Raw genomic sequence first — 20,334 nt, 5'->3', positions numbered from 1 at the left:
AGAGTGATCCCGACTGCATGTTCATCGTAACCATCATACTTTATCTCTCCTCCATCGAGTTCTTACTGCATCTTCCCCATCTTACCTCTCTTCACGTTTCCATTACTTCTCAAATGTTCATGACAGACATACAAGGGCTCAAACATCCTACCTGCTCGTCATCCCTGACCATCGAACTGCCGCATTTAACAGCTCATTTGCCGCTCGAGAGTGGAATCGTTTACCGGATGACATCAGAGGAATATCAACCACAGGGTCATTTAAAAGAACATTAAGAGGTACAGCAGGATACGAATAAACTGTGCATTTCTGATCTTTCATTGATTGTGCTACTACAATATCATTACTAGCTATTATTATTATTATTATTATTATTATTATTATTATTATTATTATTATTATTATTATTGTTGTTGTATGTATGTTTCACTGCAGTGGAATTTTATTTCAGTTATATTTTGATTGTGTTTAAATTGTGTTTTATCTGGTATTAATTATGACTCTAATGTATACTAATTGGTTTAGTGTAAGAGAAAGCCCAATAGCCTTAACTACGCCAATAAAGACATTTATCTTTCTATGGATCTATCTAAGAATTTTGATATGGTTCCTCTTGCTCCGATGAAAAGTCCCACAACCCTTATTAGGAGATGTTGTATGATTCTTTGAAGTAGCTGATGGTTGGTTCATAGACGGCTCGCCTCTCCGCGTCTACCTATGCTGACTGACTTCAGTTGACTTCACATCAAATGGTGGGGTCCAAAATATATGCAAAGTCCTTTTCTTGGTCAATTGCGATTATATCTATTCTCCGGTTGCTTCCACCGTCAGCAACACATGGCACATCTTCATGTACCTCGTAACCTTTCTGGGAGAATGCTGCTGCAATTCTAGATCTTATTCTGTTGTGCTTAACATTCCTAAGCAAGCCCCCCGCCCCCCGTGGACATGAACCATCCCGGTTACGTCCAGGGAGGGCCCATACAGGAACCACAGCATGTCTTTCCACTCTGACCCGGAAAGTCCATTTAGGGTGTTGATCAGTCTGTTAGCCGATGTGTATTCCTGATAGAGGGTGGCTCCCTTACTCCGAGTTCTTAATGCATACCATTTGCTATACTCTTTTACTCCTTAGCATTTCTCTTAACTTCCTTGTGCTAAGTTCTTCGAGTTGAGAGTTATCTGCATTTCCTAGGTCAAGTGTGTGAACGCACAGTTCTCTCCCTTCTACCAGATTGCGGAGTTATATTATGTACTCATTACCAGGCTTGTCTAGTTAGTGACAGATGTTAAGGTGTTGAAGTGGTGCTTCCCATTCTGCCTTCCACAGCCCAAGCCCCTTCATTTTCCTTGCAGAGTATAGAGATCTCTCTGTCGTGTCTTCAATAACAGTTTTATTATCCATGACAGATGATTTAAGATGCTTCAGACTGATTTTCTGGCTTAATGAAGTTGTTTGTAAGAACTGGTAAGGACCTACAATAATTTTGTAATTACAATATAACTCCGATTTTGCATGACCTCAGTTTAGCGTAAACCTGCATTTAACGGAAGAAATTTCCAGTCCCAAAAATTATTCCATAAGCGCAATGCAATTTTATATTCGATTTAACGTAATTCACAACAGGGCAAAATCTGCATTTAGCATTAAGGAAATGTTAAAATTCTCAAGTATTTGTTTCTATTCGTTTTGATTATGTGACATTAAGAACCTGTGAAAAAGACATCATAAGCTTGCTAAGGACGATTCAAGGCAGAAGAGAAATTTAGAGCACGGGCACTTAGGGCTAGTGAGATGTCGGACTGGGATACACATCCGACCGTGGCTGCTGTAGTAGAAGAGAATCCCCCGTTTTAATGGCAATGTTATTATAACCTTCAAAAATTCCTATATTAATCTGTGCAATATCCTTCGGTTACAGTGAGAACCCTTTTAATGATTCATCTGTTATGGGCAAATTTGGGCGTGTTAGTTTTTATGCGTTATCAATATTCATACACTGTACTTCAGCGCTTATGTTGAATGCGATTGATCATCTTCTGTGTAGATTTCTTTCTACACTAGAGCGAGTCGATCTTGAGCGAACCTGAGCTCTCTTCACATTCACAACTCTGACTGGTGTAAACAAACATAGGGATAACATGTTTTCGCAATAAGTGCAATGTCAGCAGTTGTTAACTCCTTAGAAATAAACGATTGCTTAATTTTAATACTATGTACTGAAATAAAATAAGAATGTGATACTTCTCCTCAAGATATAGCAGTGTGCATAACTAATTTCAGAGGTTAGGTTATGTACTTTCGCGTCTTGTTAAATTTCAGAAAGGCTGTTCCTGTGTAAATTTACAGTGAAAAGGTTGAAATTTGTTTTCATAATAAGTACACGGTAAACTTAGGTTAGGTGACGCCTTTTGAAGTGAGAAAATGGAAATGTTTGTCACATGCCTCTGGAGTGATGCTATTACAATTTTTAAGAATGAAACTGAATATGCGTGTTCAGACTATTAGAATTAGATAATATATGCTAATGAGTAAGCCACTGCTTGGAAAACATCTGTGAAAATGTTTAAACAAACCAATTTTAGTGTGTTTTTGTGCAAGTTTAGTATCTTTCCTGACTTTTATGAAAAATCATGCATAATGTTATAAGAACAACTTTAAACCGAAGCGGTTTTGCATTCACTGACAAAAATCTGTCAAAATGAAGCCCAAACCATAACTACTGTACAGTGTGTCGGGTAGATATTTCCTTGTTTTATTGCTGTCACTGTGTAAATAATGTAATGGTGGTACAATTTATGTTAATACATGCAGATCTGTGGAAGAGTTGTGCTTTCTACCGAAACCTCGATTTAAGTTAACCCCCATTTAAGGTTAAAAAGATCGGGTTCCCGTAAAAACGTTAAATAGGGTTCAACTCTAAATACTTTTTTTTTGCTAGTTGTTTTTAACGTCGCGCCGACACAGATAGGTCTTATGGCGACGATGGGACAGGGAAGGGCTGGGAGTGGGAAGGAAGCGGCCGTGGCCTTAATTAAGGTACAGCCCCAGCATTTGCCTGGTGTGAAAATGGGAAACCACGGAAAACCATTTTCAGGGCTGCCGACAGTGGGGTTCGAACCTACTATCTCCCGAATACTGGATACTGGCCACACTTAAGCGACTGCAGCTATCGAGCTCGGTTACTCTAAATACTAGAAATTGCATTTTGTTATACTAAGTTTTGGTTTGTATAATATACAATGGTGATACATCTTAGTGTGTGTTGAATATTCATGGTGTGCTTAGCTTTTGTCGGAAGAGACATAACAGGCTCAGATGAGCAGTTGCAGATTCTGTGAAAGAGCTTCAGAAATGTCTATGTAGAAAATTCATGTGTCCCAGACACTAGATCACTGAGAAGAGTCGATATTGTATTTATAAGCCATAAAAAAATGCAGGGGATACATATTTAATGATATAAATTTCATTATGTTCCGTATTGAACTGCATCACAATTAAATTGAAATAAGAAATAAAATGGTTCAACCTATTCAATACAATTAAATAAGAAATGTAGTGTTACATTCGTATTTGATTAAAAGCGGTACCAGTTTCGACCACCAATCTGGGTCATCATCAGCCGATTAAAAATACAAAACCAATGCATAAGAAAACAAGAAATTAAAGGATAAGTCTTTCAAAAGCAGTTGAAGAGGCAATATAAGACAATAAGGATTAGCACTGTGCAATTTTAAATCATAAAATCCAGAAGAAGTTGAAGATCAGTCACTTTTAATCAAATAAGAAAGTAACACTACATTTCTTATTTAATTGTATTGAATAGGTTGAACCATTTTATTTCTTATTTCAATTTAAAGGGGATACGTACTCAAACCAACAACTGGATTATAGCAAGTTACAAGCCAAGCTAAGAAACTTGACTAGAAAAGAAGTCGCATTACGAGCCTTGCATATGACGCATGCAATAAACTTGGAGGTCATTGTATTTCTTTTTTTGTAGCAAGAGAAGTTATTCCAAAATTTACATTTAACTTTCTTCCAAGTTCTGGTGTCAGAATTACAGATTATTGTGGCTTTTAATGTCGGGAATGTCCAAGGACATGTTCGGCTCGCCTGGTGCAGGTTTTTGGCTCTGAATGTACTGAAAGATATGCAGTTAGTTGTACATAGTCACATGTATTTTATTTCTACGTAAGGCTGTGTCTAACTCTTGACTAAGGACAGCTATCCATTTTTGGATTCTCTCCTTGTATTGGATGTTTTGTTTATCTGTTTGTGCATTTTAAACACTGTTAAGACAAATAATAGTTGTAAGCTTACCACTGATGCTTTATTGGCCCGTACCTAATTGTAGACATGATATTATAGGTGTTTTGGGCTTATGCCATGTCAAGAAAATAAAGTGAATTCTTTACATTTCCCACAGAACTTTGCTCTGCGTCTTCAGAAGAAAATCTTGACTGTAAACGTAAAGAATATCACCTTATTTTCTTGACACGGCATAAGCCTAAAACTCATATCATGTCTACAATAATTGTAATAATTGTCTATTGACTTCTTCTTCTTGTTTTCCCACATCCTGATGGGGTCATTGGTACGTACTACATTGCACATTTGGCCTTGACCCTGTTTTTGGCCGGATACCCTTCCTAATGGCAGTGCTATTGAATGTTTCTGTGGTAGTTGATAGTATGGTGTGTTGTGTAAATATCAAGAGGAGTATGTTAAAATAAACACAAACACACAGTCCTAAAGTCAGAGCATTTAACCAGATGAAATTATAATCCTCAGCCCGACAGAGAATTGAACCCAGGAATCCTCCGAACTGAAGACCTTAATGCTGACCATCAGCCAGTGTCCAAGCTTAATACATTGATAGTTGACACTTGAGATAAGTGAAAGTTCTTTTTAAAAAAAAAAGTAAAGTTAAAAAAGCAGTCGCCTCCATACAGGGCTTGAAGGCTGTTGCCTGCTGCCTTTGCTCCCAGGAATTAACCTGGTACTCATTTTTGGTGTAGGCTGAATTAACCTCAGGGCCATGTGCACCTTTGGAAGCGGAAATATTGTTTCTTAAATTCTTCATCTTACTGGTGAATAAAGTTTTATATTAAATTTTTTATTTACACATTTGTATTGTTTCATTGTTATTAAAAGAAATATATTCTGTGCTGGGGGTTTCATAAAAACACTTTTTAATTTTATCTTTAATTTTCTATAAAAACAGAAACAGAAAATATGTTACAAGTACCCTATCATTTTGTGAATATTATAGAAGCAAATAGTAATATTATGAATCTGCTTTCAATTTTCAGTGGTTACTGTTATTTTAGACAGACTGAACCTCCCTTCATTTTTGTGTGCCGTGCGGTTAGGAGCGTGCAACTGTGAGGTTGCATCCGGGACGTAGTGGGTTCGAATCCCACTGTCGGCAGCCCTGAAGATGGTTTTCCGTGGTTTCCCATTTTTACACCAGGCAAATGCTGGGGCTGTACCTTAATTAGGGCCACGGCCGCTTCCTTCCCATTCTTAGGCCTTTCCTGTCCCATCATCGCCATAAGACCTATCTGTGTCGGTGCGACGTAAAGCAAATTGAAAAAAAAGAAATCATGCACCTAGTTAGTTGCTGTATGTGGGTGCCAGATGTCAGAAAAAAGTCATTCAAAATTCCAACAGATTTCAGAACAAGTCCCACCAAAGTTCCAATGTGTAACCAAGAAATATCTGCACACTTGTAGAAAATATTTAAGTTGGACGTTGATTTACATTGGTACTGCTTTGTTACAAAATTTGTACATCCCTACTGCTCAAAAGATTAAAAGCCATTTTATAGTAATGGTCGTATAGACAGGCAGAAAAATCCTGTCTTACCAGTGGATTGATTATAACTTTCAATCTCAAAATATCCGGTTTCATTCTGTTTCATTATCCTAATTGTGTGTTTTCATAACACACTGTTGTTGCACTCTTTGATTGGACTAAGAAAGAACACCTTTGTATTTTATTTTATTTTTTCAGACTGTGCTTGGACACCGTGCTCTTCTATGGAGATGTCCTGTATGAAGAGTGGGACATGCTGCCTCGAACACTACAGAAAGTGCTCCAGTTGAGAATGGAACAGGGTTGTCAACGTCTTGGATAACATTGTACAAGGATCTGATGTAGAGTGTCTGGAATAAACAGTAAGCTATTCTAATTGGTTTAGAATTTGTTAGTTAAAAAAAAAAAAAAAAGAACTGGGCGAGTTGGTTGTGTGGTTAGAGGCGCGCAGCTGTGAGCTTGCATCCGGGATATAGTGGGTTTGAACCCCACTGTTGGCAGCTTTCCCATTCCATGCTTTCCCATTTTCACACCAGGCAAATGCTGGGGCTGTACCTTAATTAAGGCCATGGCCACTTCCCTCCCATTCCTAGCCCTTTCCTATCCCATCGTTGCCATAAGACCTGTCTGTATCGGTGCAACGTAAAGCAAATTAAAAAAAAAAAAAAAAAAAAAAAAAAAAGTAAAAAATAAGAACTCGAGACTTGCTCAGGGCAAACTTGTTACCCTTTGCTGATGGCTAATGTTTATGAGATGAGGTCATTTGCATCAATAAATTGATTGATTGATTGATTGATTGATTGATTGATTGATACTGTTGCATACCTACCAACTCTCCTAATTTAGACGGGAGACTCTTTTTTTAATTTTTAAATACTGTACATTGTTTCCCGATCTCTCATTCAGTCACTTGTTTCTCCCAATTTTCAGTTGATTACTTCAGAACTTAAAATACGAGGGTTGGAGCATAAGTCATTACAACTATTTTTATTGGCACGGGATCTGCCAGGCAAATGGAAATATAGAGATGATAGTGGGAGCATAAGGTGCAGGGGCCAGTATGAGAAATGACGAGTTGTTTTACCAGTTGTAGGATATGAAGCGATGAAATTTTCAGCCATGAAATCCTTGTGCTACATAATCTTCATTCTCAGAGAGTACAGTAACCTTTACGGTAAACCCTCAGAGTAGTTCCTTAGATGGTCCACAGCACGTTGCCAGTTATGCGGGAGACGTCAGATACCAGTCTTCTCACCATTTGTGAAGTTTACAATCTCATGTTTCACAGCGTTGTCAGTGTCCTCCCATGTCCCAAATCATCTCCTACGCAATGGTTCTCTCACTTGGGGCTGAGATGAAAATTGCGCGGAGAACAAGTCCGGTGAACATGGCTGGTATTCCAGTACTTCCCATGATGTTCTTGCCTCCTCACATCCATTCTGCACGGAGCTTGACTCACTACTGCAGAGAAATTAATTTCATTTTATGGGTCCATATTGAACTTTTTATTAAACCAAATTAAAATAAGTGAGTTAAATCCACCTTTTCAATACAAATTAAGTAGTGTTTTAAATAAACATTTAATGGGACTAGTTTCGACGTATTTAAAGGTCATCTTCAGCCATATCACGTGTAGAACAACATATTTGAAGTTTTAAAGATGATCTCAAAACATAGAAGTTTTGACACTATGAAAAAATGTTTTTAGAATTTCCTTAAAACACTTTTGTTCACTTAGCTGTGAGAATATATGAGAAGAAGTCTTTTAGTATTCTTCGTAGTATTCAACATAGATACAAGTCGAAATGCACAATCTTGATGAGGTATGGAATTGGGCATACATGCATTAATGTTGTAGTAGAGAAGAAGTCTTTTGATATTCTTCATATCACTGCAAAGTGTAGATACACTTTTATACTTTGAATCATTTATAATCTTGATGAGATGTAGAATTGAGTGATACAAAGAATATCAAAAGACTTCTTCTCTACTACAACAACATTAATGCATACATGCCCAATTCCATACCTCATCAAGATTGTGAATTTTGACTTGTATCTACCTTCTTGAATACTACGAAGAATACTAAAAGACTTCTTCTTCTCATATATTCCCACAGCTAAGTGAACAAAAGTGTTTTAAGGAAATTCTAAAAACATTTTTTTCATAGTGTCAAACTTTTATGTTTTAAGACCATCTTTAAAACAACTGTGTTTCAAATACGTTGTTCTACACATGATATGGCTGAAGATGACCCTTAAATAGTTCGAAACTAGTCCCATTAGATGTTTATTTAATAAACACTATTTAATTTGTAATGAAAAGGTGGATTTAACTCACTTATTTTAATTTGGTTCACTACTGCATCCCCATTGCCCTGTTTGTGGTACCTGTCCAAAACACTACCATCTCGTGCTGTGTCCATGTACTATGAGTGTCATGCTTCCCAGGACATATGACCATTGTAAGGTAGCACCATGAAAATGTGAGAAAAAAAGATAGTTGCTATTACTTATACCCCAACACTCATATGTTTTGAAACTCTCGCCATTTCAGGATGTTGCTTCAGTGGTTGAAATTCATCCTGTTACTGGTCACCATGAGTAGCTGAAGGAGCATCTCTTAGCCACCATGTGGCCTGAAGTCATGTGCACATTGACTGTTTTAAAATGAACAGTAAATATCACTATGCTCAAATCTGGTGTTCTTTTTCTCCTTTGCATTGCATCATGTTTTTATTTGTTTTGTTCAGGAAGATGATCAGATTAGCTTGAATAAGTTAATGTATTGTGTTTACTTGTTAACCCAGTGGACTCTCATTTAAATACCCCTGCGTGACACACTGACTCAGATTTAAATCCCAGTATAGAAGCTGTTTGCGCAGCACAGCGAAAAATATATTGTAAAAAGAGAACTATACAAGATATTAACCTGAAATTTTGTCATTAGATGAACGAATACATGGACTCACCTAAAATGATGTTCTTGTGTGATAGGTTTCAAACCAATCAGGGAGATGTAGTGGAATTTCACACTTCTTGCACTGCTACATTGTCTCACTTCTTCTCTTCTGCATTGAGCACACAAAACATAGCTTACAGGGATTCTTCTTCTGTTTAGTACTAGGGATGTGTATGGGAAAAAGCCCAGGCAGCTGAATGGCCGCAAGCAACTGTGTCGCTACGGCCACACGGAAGTCTGTGTAGTAGGGTTTCCTGCGCTCCGACTGTGAGAAAGTACAGTACACTACAATGAAATTGAAAAGACATATGTCTAGAAGATAGAAAAATATTCTATACCCTTTGACTGTTTGCCTTGTGATGGGGAAAAGGGGCAGTGACCTGGTATTGTAAATCCACTCCCTTCATACCATCTTGGTACTCAAGGGCCAGTTTTGGTATTTTTACTTCTTCCCGTGGCACTTGTCCATGCTTTCTTCTGAGTTTTCCTGTTGATATAATATTTGCTGTTGCGTGTTTTGAAGAAAGGAAATGAACATCTTTGTTATCCCTCCGTTTGAGGCACAAAATCTTGTTGGACGACCATATTTGGTATTCACCTCTTTGTAATACTTTTGATGAAATATCGGGTGGCATGTTTTTTCTGTTGGGCCTGACAGTTCCTACAATACTTGTTGGTTTTTCATTAACTCTTTTACAAATGTATGGAGACATGTACCAGTTGTCAGGGTACAGAGTGTGACCTTTGTTGAACAAATATTGGCACATACTCATAACATTAGTGCTCGCAGGTAAGGAAGGGTCAATCATATCATTTCCTGTATATATATATACACACCAAAGATGTTACAGTAGCCTGTATTTACATTGCAAATTTTATACATTTTTATGTCAAATCTGGCCCTCTTACTATGATTACATTGCATATACGGTAGCCTACAACAAAATTTCATAAGGGATTCATCTAAGGCAGGGCCTCTCAAATGCCCAAAATCTCGCGCGTGCAAATCGAGGCGCAAGAGCTCCGTGCACTGTGCATCGGTTCCACTTGGCTCGGACCAACGCTTCGTCTCTGGGCTACTTGGCTAAGCTCAGCTCAGATTTTGAGTGCTACAGAGCGAGGGAGACAGGGAGCGAGCGAGGCAGGCATGGGGAAAGAGAGAGACAGCACTATTGCTACAAATCGAGCGGTGGGGGGTCTGCACTCTGGGCAACCAAGCGAAGTTGTCTTTTGCACAGTGCATGCACCGGGCGCATGCACCCTGAGAAGCCCTGGTCTAAGGCAATGTTTTCTGACAGTTCATACAATGACGAAAATGGGTCAGAGAAGTGCAAAATTATAAGTCTAATTTTCCTCAGTTTATCACTAGAATCACCTGAAAAGTCATCAGTGAAGTGTAGAAAATGGGAAACGAGGAGAAATCTTTCCCTGCTCATTGTTTCTGAAAAGATTTGAGTTTCAATACACCTATCTTTACTCCAGTATAACTGGATACGTGGTTTCCGAACCTGGGACATCAGGATACACAAAGCAAGGTACGCCTTTATTTCGTCCTCCGTTGTGTTAAACCATTTCTCGTCATCTTTTTCGTTTTTCCTATTCTCATCTGTAAGTTGCTTCTGAGCATAATTATTTTCCTCTGAAGCAATTATAGAAAATAATGGGTCCATATAGTCTAAAGACAGAGAGCTCTGATAGAGCTGTGGCAGCATATTTCTGAAATAATTCAGAAACACCACTTTGTGCAGTGAAGGGGTGAATGACAGGATTATCTCCACTTACCCACACCCAGTCATCTTGTTTCACACGTTTTAGTTGTGGAGGCCTGGCATGAAGGTTTTGCTCATCACTAGTGTTATATACATTTCCTGATTCATTTACACTATTTACATTCAAGTGGAATGACAGAAAGTTGTGGAGGAAGCTTGTTAACCACACCCGGCCAATGGGAATGGGACATTGATGATGATGATGATGATGATGATGATGATGATGATTTCCTCACACAAATTATAGTCTTCTAATTCCTAATGTCTTCACTTACACTGTCGTTAGAATCACTATATAAAACACTGTTAATTAATTTCACTAATTTTTCACGTTCATAAACACTTGCGCTGGTAGTTGCCATATTGACTACTGGCTTGAAAGGAATTTGAAGTATTTCCGAGTCACCCTGTACACATGGTGGGAAAGTCAAACAAGGGGAAACTTCGACATACCCTCGCCTCAACCATCTAGTATACGAAAATCTTAACACAGGAGCCATCTTTTACAAACTGAGTGCACTGTAGAAAGATATCTGAGCATTGGGAATGCGCAGCCCCAACTCGTCATCTGAGTTGTAGGCCACGTGCTCGAAAGCGGGTGTGCCTCGTCACCCGAGTTCATTGGGTGAACGAAGTTTTGTTTTGAAAAAGGAAGTGGTATTAGTGTTTGTTCATGTGACAGTGGGAGAATGTAAGAGTTAGTTTAACCCTTTCAGACCTGTAAGAAAACTGAGGTGTGAATTTTTGTTTGTATGTCAAAAACTTACTCAAATGCTCTTAAATACATATGTTTATAGTTTATTTTATAAAATAAAAACTATCATCTGAAAAACAGCACCCACACAATTGTGCATGTCAGGACTTAATTCACTACTTACAAAAAACAAATCAGCTCAGTACATGTGAATATACAGATGTACATGATCAAATGTTCTATTTTATAGTGTGGAACAATTTAAAACCATTAAAATCATATACATTACATTTCGTACATAAAGTAAGAGTTGTGCGTTTTCAGTTCTTTTGGTGGCAGCACCCAGCACTACAATATACATTGCCTATAGGGAAACCTAGCCCGCACAGTTGTGCATATCAACTTTCAGAACCTCATGGTATTACGTACGATGTTGTATTCTCACAATTTACGTTCACTAAACAATTTACCTACACACTTCATTGATTACATTCTGATATTCAGTAAAGCATCTAGATTAATATTGGTGCAATAAATAAATAAATAAATACTTACTTTTGGCATTACTGCTTCCCGCCATCCTGCCGATCAACTGTATTTTTAAACTCTTCTTCCTGCATCCTGGTGGTCAAGCGCTAAATAAAAACAGCTGAAGTACATGCTACGTGTCCCGCACAATCACTGCAGTCCGGTCTAGCGCCAAGAAAACGTCAAGTACGCTCAGACATAAATAAAATACGAACCCACACGATTGTGCATACACAGTCTGAAAGGGTTAATTTATGAAATTGATTACCGTGTGATGTATTCATTCTTGCTTTGCTTATTTTTATTTTTATTTTTCTTGGTAAAGAAATATAGTTTTATTTCTGAAACAGTTTTTGGAACAGTTCCCATATATTACTAAATCCAGGAAAGGTTCATATTTTGTACTGTTTACCAGTGGTGAAAAAAAGTGATGTTACCACAGTCTGCAAAGTTTTTATTTTCAAAGGTTGGCAGGTACGGTAGCATGCAAATTAATCAAAGCTTTTTATAACTTATGTTGGCAGAATCATGCATCCCTGCTAAATACTATTCTCGCTTCAAAGCAAATTGCATTGTAGTTGTATGTGAGCATTATTGTGAACATTATTGGACATTTAATACAGTCATTAGTTGAATGTCTCCAAGTAAGGTTGTAGATGTTTTCAGTATTGTATTGTGTCGTTGACTGTAAACTGATAACAGATACTACCCCTAAAAAAAATATTGTTGCATTAGCTGAGCATACCTCTCTGACACAAAGACAAATTGCTTAACAATGTGGTGTTAGTATGGCTACAGTAAATTCGATTTAGTAGTGTTACCAAACAACTGGACCCTTTTTATTGCTGAAGGAAGGTAACTGTGTTCAGAAGTGTAAGACTACACCTAGAGAAATGTAAGAGAGGGCCAAGAGCTCTAACTTTGCCACTTTATAAAGACACATAAATAAATAAATAAATAAAATAAACCCCAGGCTATCCGCTGTTGACCTAAACCAAGATGTAAGTCAGAGTGGGTGAAATGTTCACATTACAGCAGTAAGAAGAGCACGCAGGCCAGCAAAGAAGTAGCTTATGATGGAGGTAATGCACAAAAAGCAATTGATACAGGCTAAACTCTGTACAGACTGGACTTTGAAGTCGTATTTTCAGATGAAAACCATTAAGAGATATAAATTTCATTGTGAATGGTCCATATAGAACTGTGATTACAATTAAAATTATAATACTTCCACCTTTTCAATACATATTCAAGTAAAGAGGGTTACTTTACAGAAGAAACATTCATTAGGTACTAGTTTCGACCCATTATCAGGGTCATCAGCCAAAAGCACGAGTTGAACAAAGTTCAAATAGTCCATAGAAATCGTAAAAAGTCGCTGTTTCTACAATCCGCCAAGACTCGCTACTCCACAGACTCACAAACGGGCAACTTAAAACAGCTTAGTTCACCAAGACTTTACTGTACCTATGTCTAAAAAGGATCTAAAAATGAATTGAACACATTTGATACATTGCAAAATCTAATGGTTTCAATTATTTTTTCATTGAAAGAATAATAAGAAAAATACAGACATCGTCCTTCAACCACTTTAAAGAAAGATAAACCCAGCATCCCCTTAATTTCCACTTTCACATTTAATAAAGACCACTAAAATCACTAACATTTTTAAGAAACACAATGTAAAAATAGCCTTTAAAACAAATAATAAAAGTGCAGATATACAATTCCACTTCTGTTAACATAATTAATGGATTCTCAAAATCAGGAGTTTACAGAATCAAGTGTGTTAATTGCAAATTTTCATATGTTGGACAGTTTGGGGTTTCAACGCAAGATATTCAGAACATATTAATGCCCTAAAATATAACAAATTCTCAGCACTTTAATTACCCCCTTTACTAATTTGGCTTTTATTACTAACGATATTATTTTTTTCACTCATTTCCAAATTGAACTGCGAATCTTCTCCACCTGTATCACATCACAGAAATATTTTGACTTTCAAGTGTTACTTTTACCTTCAGTTTTTTAAGGACTTTAATCTCTTTGAATGGCATCTATGTACCCTCTTTCTAAATTGTTCACTATGTGTGCGTAAGTTGTTTTCTTAACACCACTACTACCTTGATGACATACAGCTGTTAAAACTTCATAACAAGTGATACTTCGGTTTCCATAAGTTATGCAATACGTCCAACACATCGCAGCGCAAGGTGTCAGAACTTCATAATGAAAGAATTAAAAGTCTCAAGATTCTTCGACATCAAAATTGATCATCTCGAGTTCTTCCTTCAACGACAGCTAAGTGCATTAATTTATGCATGTTATGCATTATCTGAAACTTTTATCACAGTTGTGACTATTTCTTCTTCATGTTTATAGTGTTTGCAGTATCTATGGACTATTTGATACATTGTGCAACTCATGCTTTTGGCTGATGATGACCCTGATAATGAGTCGAAACTAGTACCTAATAAATGTTTCTTCTGTTTGTAAAGTAACTCACTTTACTTGAATTTGTATTGAAAAGGTGGAACTATTGTACTTTTAATTTTAGGTGAAAACCATTTCAAAATTTGTGGGTCAGCATAAAGGAACATCAAAGAAAATATCACTGACGCATATTCAACAAGCACCTAAACATCCACCAAAAATAATGTCCTGAGGATGTTTTATGAACAAGGGGCCAGGATATGATGAACAGTGACCAGTACAGAAAGGTGAACAAATTCAAATGCTCCCTGGAATTGGCAACTCACCCACAATCAACCCCATCAAAAATTTAGGAGAAGAGAATGGCAAAACTGGACAGATCAACAAACGTGAGCATGACGTCCGCTTATCAAGCAGTAGTTTCACAATGAAGAGAGAAATAATATTTGCACAAAATTCCTGGAGTCATTAGCAAAACACGTCTATGAGATCACATCAAATATTAAGATATGATTTTCTATCATTGCAGAACTGATTTTCAGTAGTTTTAAGAGTTTTATTTTGAGATTGGTTTTTAGTCTAGTGGTTATGAAACATAACAATCAAGGTTGAATCCTCCCTCCATTCTCACCCTTTTTTGAAAGTACAGTAAGAAATAGAACTGAGACCAAGTACAATCGTTAAAAAAAACTACATTGAATTTCTTTCCCCCAGTTAATTCTGGATGAAAATTACAACAAGTAAAGGATTAGTTCCTATCCTCATTTTAACTGTCCTTGCTTCCTTTATCATCATCATCATTATCAGTTTACAATTTCCAGAGTCCCAGATTGGCCAGAATGGTAGAAGACTTCGTGGTATACAATTTCTTATCACTAGATTGTGTGCCCAAATTCTGGATTCTATTACAAACCGCTCCACAGTGTTCATATCGAGTGAGGGCATGTGACACTGTTGATGGTGATTCATCCGTCAGATAGGGCGATAAGCCTTAAGCAGACCCCTTGGTGTTATTGGACAAGAGTAGGCTGTGAGCAGACATTGGTTTCACGCTCTTCCTACATCACCATCACACACGCAGACACGCAGATTCCCCATGGGTGTCAAATGGAAAGACCTGCACCAGATGAGCCAGACATGTTATCGGAAACTTCCAGCGCTAAAAGCCATATGCTAAATAAATCGATAAACAAATATACCGTATTTACTCGTGTATTAGACCTCCCTTGGCTTTTCAAGACGAAGAAAATGAAAAAAATAAATATGCCATACAAGACGCCCCCAATGTAATTTGTCAGAGAAGAAAAACAATTCCACTTCGAAGTGGGTACAAGCCTTATGCAGCTCTGATGGCATCACATAAATTTGTGAATAGTTTCGTCCATACAACCCACGCAATGAAAACACGCGTCAAAGTCATGCGGTACATCTGTGTTTCGTAGTCGAGAAATGGCTGCCTCCATAGCACAGGCCTACTGCAGCTCTGGTGACGGACGTCGCACAAATAGGTGAATAGTTTCGTGTCCGACCCGCACATTGCAAGCACGCATCAGTCATGTATGTATGTCTGTGTTTTGTAGTTAAGAATGTCCACCAGCATAACATTTTGCATCATTAGCTGCCGTTCTCGGGAGCCTGAGTTTGATTCCCGGTACTGTATTGCAGTCATGTATATATGTCTGTGTTTTGTAGTTAAGAATGTCTACCAGCATAACAGTTTGCATCATTAGCTGCCGTTCGACTTCGATTCCTGGTACCGTATTGCCAGAAATTTACGAAAGGCAGGAAGGTTGATTTGAGCTTAAAATGGTACATGCAACTCCCTTCCACTGGAGGATTGTCTAAGAAAGAGCCGCAACACCTCGGGGGAAGGAAACAAGTTTACTCTGGTTAAGAAATATTCACGGTTGTTGCTAGACCTATTAATATAGGCAGGTGAGATCATTAACAAAGTGATCGTTTAATATCTCGTGACTCAGGCCAATATAGGGTTTTTGGGAGATAAGTAGGTTTAAAACGTGATAAAAACAATCCAATCACTATTGTTTTACTTGCAGATGTACCAAACAACTCATAATAATATTGATTTTATATGTCCCTACAATTTTCGGTGAACCCAAACAAAATATACTAGGCATGATATAGGCCTTTGGGCTTATGCCTTGTCAAGAAAATAAGGTGAAATTCTTTACGTTTCGCAGAGAACTTTGCTCTGCGTCATCAGAAGAACATCTCGACTGTCCACGAGGACAGTGGACAGTTGAAATTTGAAATATTCTTAAAAATAAGGTTCTGGCTTTCAACAGCCACAGTTATCAAAAAAATACTTCCAGTCACTATGTATTACATTCAGAAATACAACTCGTAACATACGCTAGTTATCAGCTGGTGGTTTGGCACGCTTTCAACAACACGGCTTTATTCAGAAGGAGTGGCTTCTGCTACACATACACCAGCTGGGAATATCAGAGACCATCTCCAGAAACCATCTGGGAATAGCTTCACACAGTTTGGACTCTATAGTCAAGAAATGAAACTATTTTTAAAGGCTTCAAAAAGATGGGACCTTGAATACTCTCGGTCTCAATTGCAGTGCATGGCTAACGAGATGGCAGTGAAGATGATGTCACTTGGAATGAAGACACGCTGGTAGCAGGGAAGTTAGCGGTTCAAGACAATTAAAATGAAAGCAGTTATCAGGTTTACTGTGTGGTAGGCCTACTGCTCAACTGACTAGGACAAATGACGGCCGTCTAGTTATTTTGTATCAGTATTGCATAATATGATAATATGATAGATACCCTTATCCCTTTTCCTCTACGGGTTCGAATATAAAGTGAGACGAATCTTCATAGTGAGTTTTTACGACTGTATGTCCTTCCAAACGTCGACCACATCAGAGGAATTAATGAGACAAAATGAATTACGTGATATGAGTAACTAAAACGGATTACATTTACCTTAATGTAGGCCTAAAAGTCGTGTTCACCATTTATTAACTTTTTACATTTAGAAATACTGCCTTCCAACGAAAATAGCCAGTGTAACTCAAATACATTTTAAGTTTGTTAAAGAACAATGTAGAATGTTTACATGTACAATTTATAGTTCTTTATAGCCTAGAAGGCATGTGTTCCCTGCACAGAATTTGAGGTTATTGTATATTGGACCCACTTTACATTTTTTGGCTATAAAAGTGGGGAAAAAAGGGGTCTAATGCATGAGTAAATATGGTATAATATCATTCCTCAATTACCCATGTCTCTGCTGCATGAATCACTATGGCCACATCATATGAAAGAAATATAAATCTTTTGTTATTATGCCATGCTGTGAATTCCCATAGCTATCTCTAGAAATCACAAATCACTTTTAAAACACAGGTATAACCTAGTATGATATGATGGAATGCAAGCTTTATTTTTTGCTACACAAACATGACTTGAAACTGACCTTTGCTTTTATTTTCTACAATGTGATCGTTAGAGTCAATGGTAAGTTTGTATTTGTTGAGCTGTATGTTTTTACATTACTCCTGTAATTGCTAAATGATATGGAAATATGGAATGTTTCTGTTTTTAGCTGGCAAGGCCATCTCAGTCTTCAATTATCTGATGTCTGGCTGAATTCAGGATGCAAAAGGGTGGTAAAAGAAGAAATGGATTCTCACATGCTGAGGGCATTAAGCAGACATTTAAACAAATATAATGCATTTGAACAGCATTTGTATTGTAAATGTTTAAAAAATAGTTTGGTATTGACCAAAGTATTTGGAGTTTACAAAACTTAGCTCATTTCTTTCATTTGAAACCACATTCAAAATTACAATGAGGAGTCTTACTTTACTGTATAGTCTTTTCCAAAGAAAATGGGCAATTTATTGGATGTAATTTAGTTACACAAATCTTTTTGATTTCCCATGTTGCTTACTCCTAGAAATTTATTGAATAATGTGGGAATTTTTAAATAGTCAATTATTGGACACTTGGTATGATAGTGCTGAGTTGAATAAACAAAGAAAAATGGAAATAAAACTATGTGCATCTGTGAAGTAAATACAAAAGTGGAATTGAACATATGTAGAATTGTATGTGACAACTTCTGTAGCTAAATATTACTGCCTTTTCACTCCGAGATAAGAGGTGTACTCTGGGTACCCAAAGATGTAAACTTCATTTTATTTGTAATTCTTTAATGGACTTTCGTTTGGAAGAACATTTCTTCATTCATGCAAGGGATGTTACTGAATTTTGGTGTTCATTGCCTCCATGTTTGTATCTGAATACATATCTTTTCAATTGTAATGTGAGAAATTGGCTTCAGGAGAAAGTAAAATTTTCATTGGAAATAGTAATGTAAAATTCTGAACAGGCAAAGTCTGTTTTCACTAATATATAACTCTGAATGTTTGTCTGCCTTTCTTTCACGTAAAATCTACTCTTTTGATCAGAATCGAATTTGGCCAGCTTATAGCTGGTACCTTATGCTGCTTATTTCAGTATCATGCTTTCTCGTAAGGGGAGGGGGCATGCAGCAAAACAAAATGTGAAGTAAGTCAGGGGAAAATGTATGTCTGAGACCCGTGAAAAAAATATGCTACCTAATGGTTGGTTCTGTTAAAGAATGGAGCTACTAAGTGCACTTAAGATTGAGTTTCATAAAAGGAAAAACATGTTATATGCACTTTCTTTTTAACTTTTTCAATACTTTCTATGCCTGCTTTATCCCCTGAAAACAAAGATAACAATTAACTGCTAATGAATGAAAATCCACAGCCTGTTTGCAGGACCGGGTCAGGAATGGTATGAATGAAGTGAGAATAGGAATTGTGCCGACTGCCGAAGCCTGTTGCATCCCTCTGGGGCAATGGTTAATGACTGGCGGATGAAACGAAATGATATTGGAGAGTGTTGCTGGAATGAAAGACGACAGGGAAAACCGGAGCACCTGAGACAAACCTGTCCCGCATCCACTTTTCCAGCACAAATCTCACATGGAATGACCAGGATTTGAACCACAGAACCCAGCGGTGAGAGGCAGGCGCTCTGCCACCTCAGCCATGGTTACACACTTCTGCTAATCTTACAAATAAAAAGAATGTACATACTGTACAAGATTTAGAATTGACTGGCTCCTTGGTGAATGGTCAGCATACTGACCTTCGGTTGAGAGAGCCCTGGGTTTGATTCCCGGCCAGTTTGGCGATTTTAACTTTGGTTTATTCCTCTCTCTCTCAGGGGCTGGGTGTTTGTATTTGTGTTAATATACATCTTTATTTACATATAACACAAAACACTACCAGCCACCACAGAAACGCAGTAGTGAATACATCCCTCCACATAGGAATAGCATCTGGCCATAAAACTGGGCTGCATCCGGGAGATAGTAGGTTCGAATCCCACTATCGGCAGCCTTGAAGATGGTTTTCCGTGGTTTCCCATTTTCACACCAGGCAAATGCTGGGGCTGTACCTTAATTAAGGCCACGGCCGCTTCCTTCCAACTCCTAGGCCTTTCCTATCCCATCGTCGCCATAAGACCTATCTGTGTCGGTGCGACGTAAAGCCCCTAGCAAAAAAAAAAAAAACTGGGCTGAATCCATACAGAGTTCTAATCCCAAGTAATTGGGAAAAGGCCAAGAAGAAAAAGAGGAAAAAAGAAAAAAAAAATACTTATAGGATCTAGAATTCTTATGGGATTTAGAATTAATATGCAAATGCTCATTGGTGTTTTCTGCATAACTCTTAACAGTTTCCCAGAAATTTGCACTCATTTTACGTGTTAAAGAAGCATTTTGAGCAAGCAGCCATCAGGCGGTCACACATCTAACATGAAGTCAGAAAAAACTGTAAGTAAAATGCATGGACCATTGTTGTGAAAAACTTTCTAGAATAGGACATAGGAGTTCTGGTAGACGATGAACTCTATGGATGAAGAACCTCGTAAACTGGTATGGGTTAGACACGACGTCTCTGTTCCGTGTCGCTGCATCTAAACGCCATGTTGACCGCCAACCTTCGCTAGAAGATGGCACATTAAGAAGAAGAAGAAGAAGAAGACCTTCTTAAAATGAATGAAATAGAATTTAATAACGATAAAAAATATATGCTGCAATAAGTGTTTTTG

The 20,334-nt window shown here is 37.6% G+C and overlaps 1 protein-coding gene across 2 annotated transcripts in view; it reads left to right on the top strand.

Annotated features, from left to right (window-relative positions):
* LOC136883515 (kelch domain-containing protein 2) overlaps nucleotides 1–19,012 on the top strand; it is an 82,457-nt gene extending 63,445 nt beyond the window's left edge. The window contains exons 9-10 of one of the 2 annotated variants that reach the window (XM_067155877.2): nucleotides 6,020–6,183; nucleotides 17,792–19,012. In XM_067155877.2, the coding sequence (XP_067011978.2) occupies nucleotides 6,020–6,143 (124 nt within the window). In that variant the 3' untranslated portion in view covers nucleotides 6,144–6,183; nucleotides 17,792–19,012. The remainder of the gene's footprint in view (nucleotides 1–6,019; nucleotides 6,184–17,791) is intronic. The other variant, XM_067155878.2, reaches the window with a different exon arrangement.
* Nucleotides 19,013–20,334: the final 1,322 nt, after the last annotated feature.

Source organism: Anabrus simplex, chromosome 11 (genome assembly GCF_040414725.1).
Source record: "Anabrus simplex isolate iqAnaSimp1 chromosome 11, ASM4041472v1, whole genome shotgun sequence".
In the NCBI taxonomy this organism is placed as follows: Eukaryota; Metazoa; Arthropoda; class Insecta; order Orthoptera; family Tettigoniidae; genus Anabrus; species Anabrus simplex.
The sequence above is the reverse complement of the archived record's forward strand: the minus strand, read 5'-3'. Positions and strand labels throughout refer to the sequence as shown.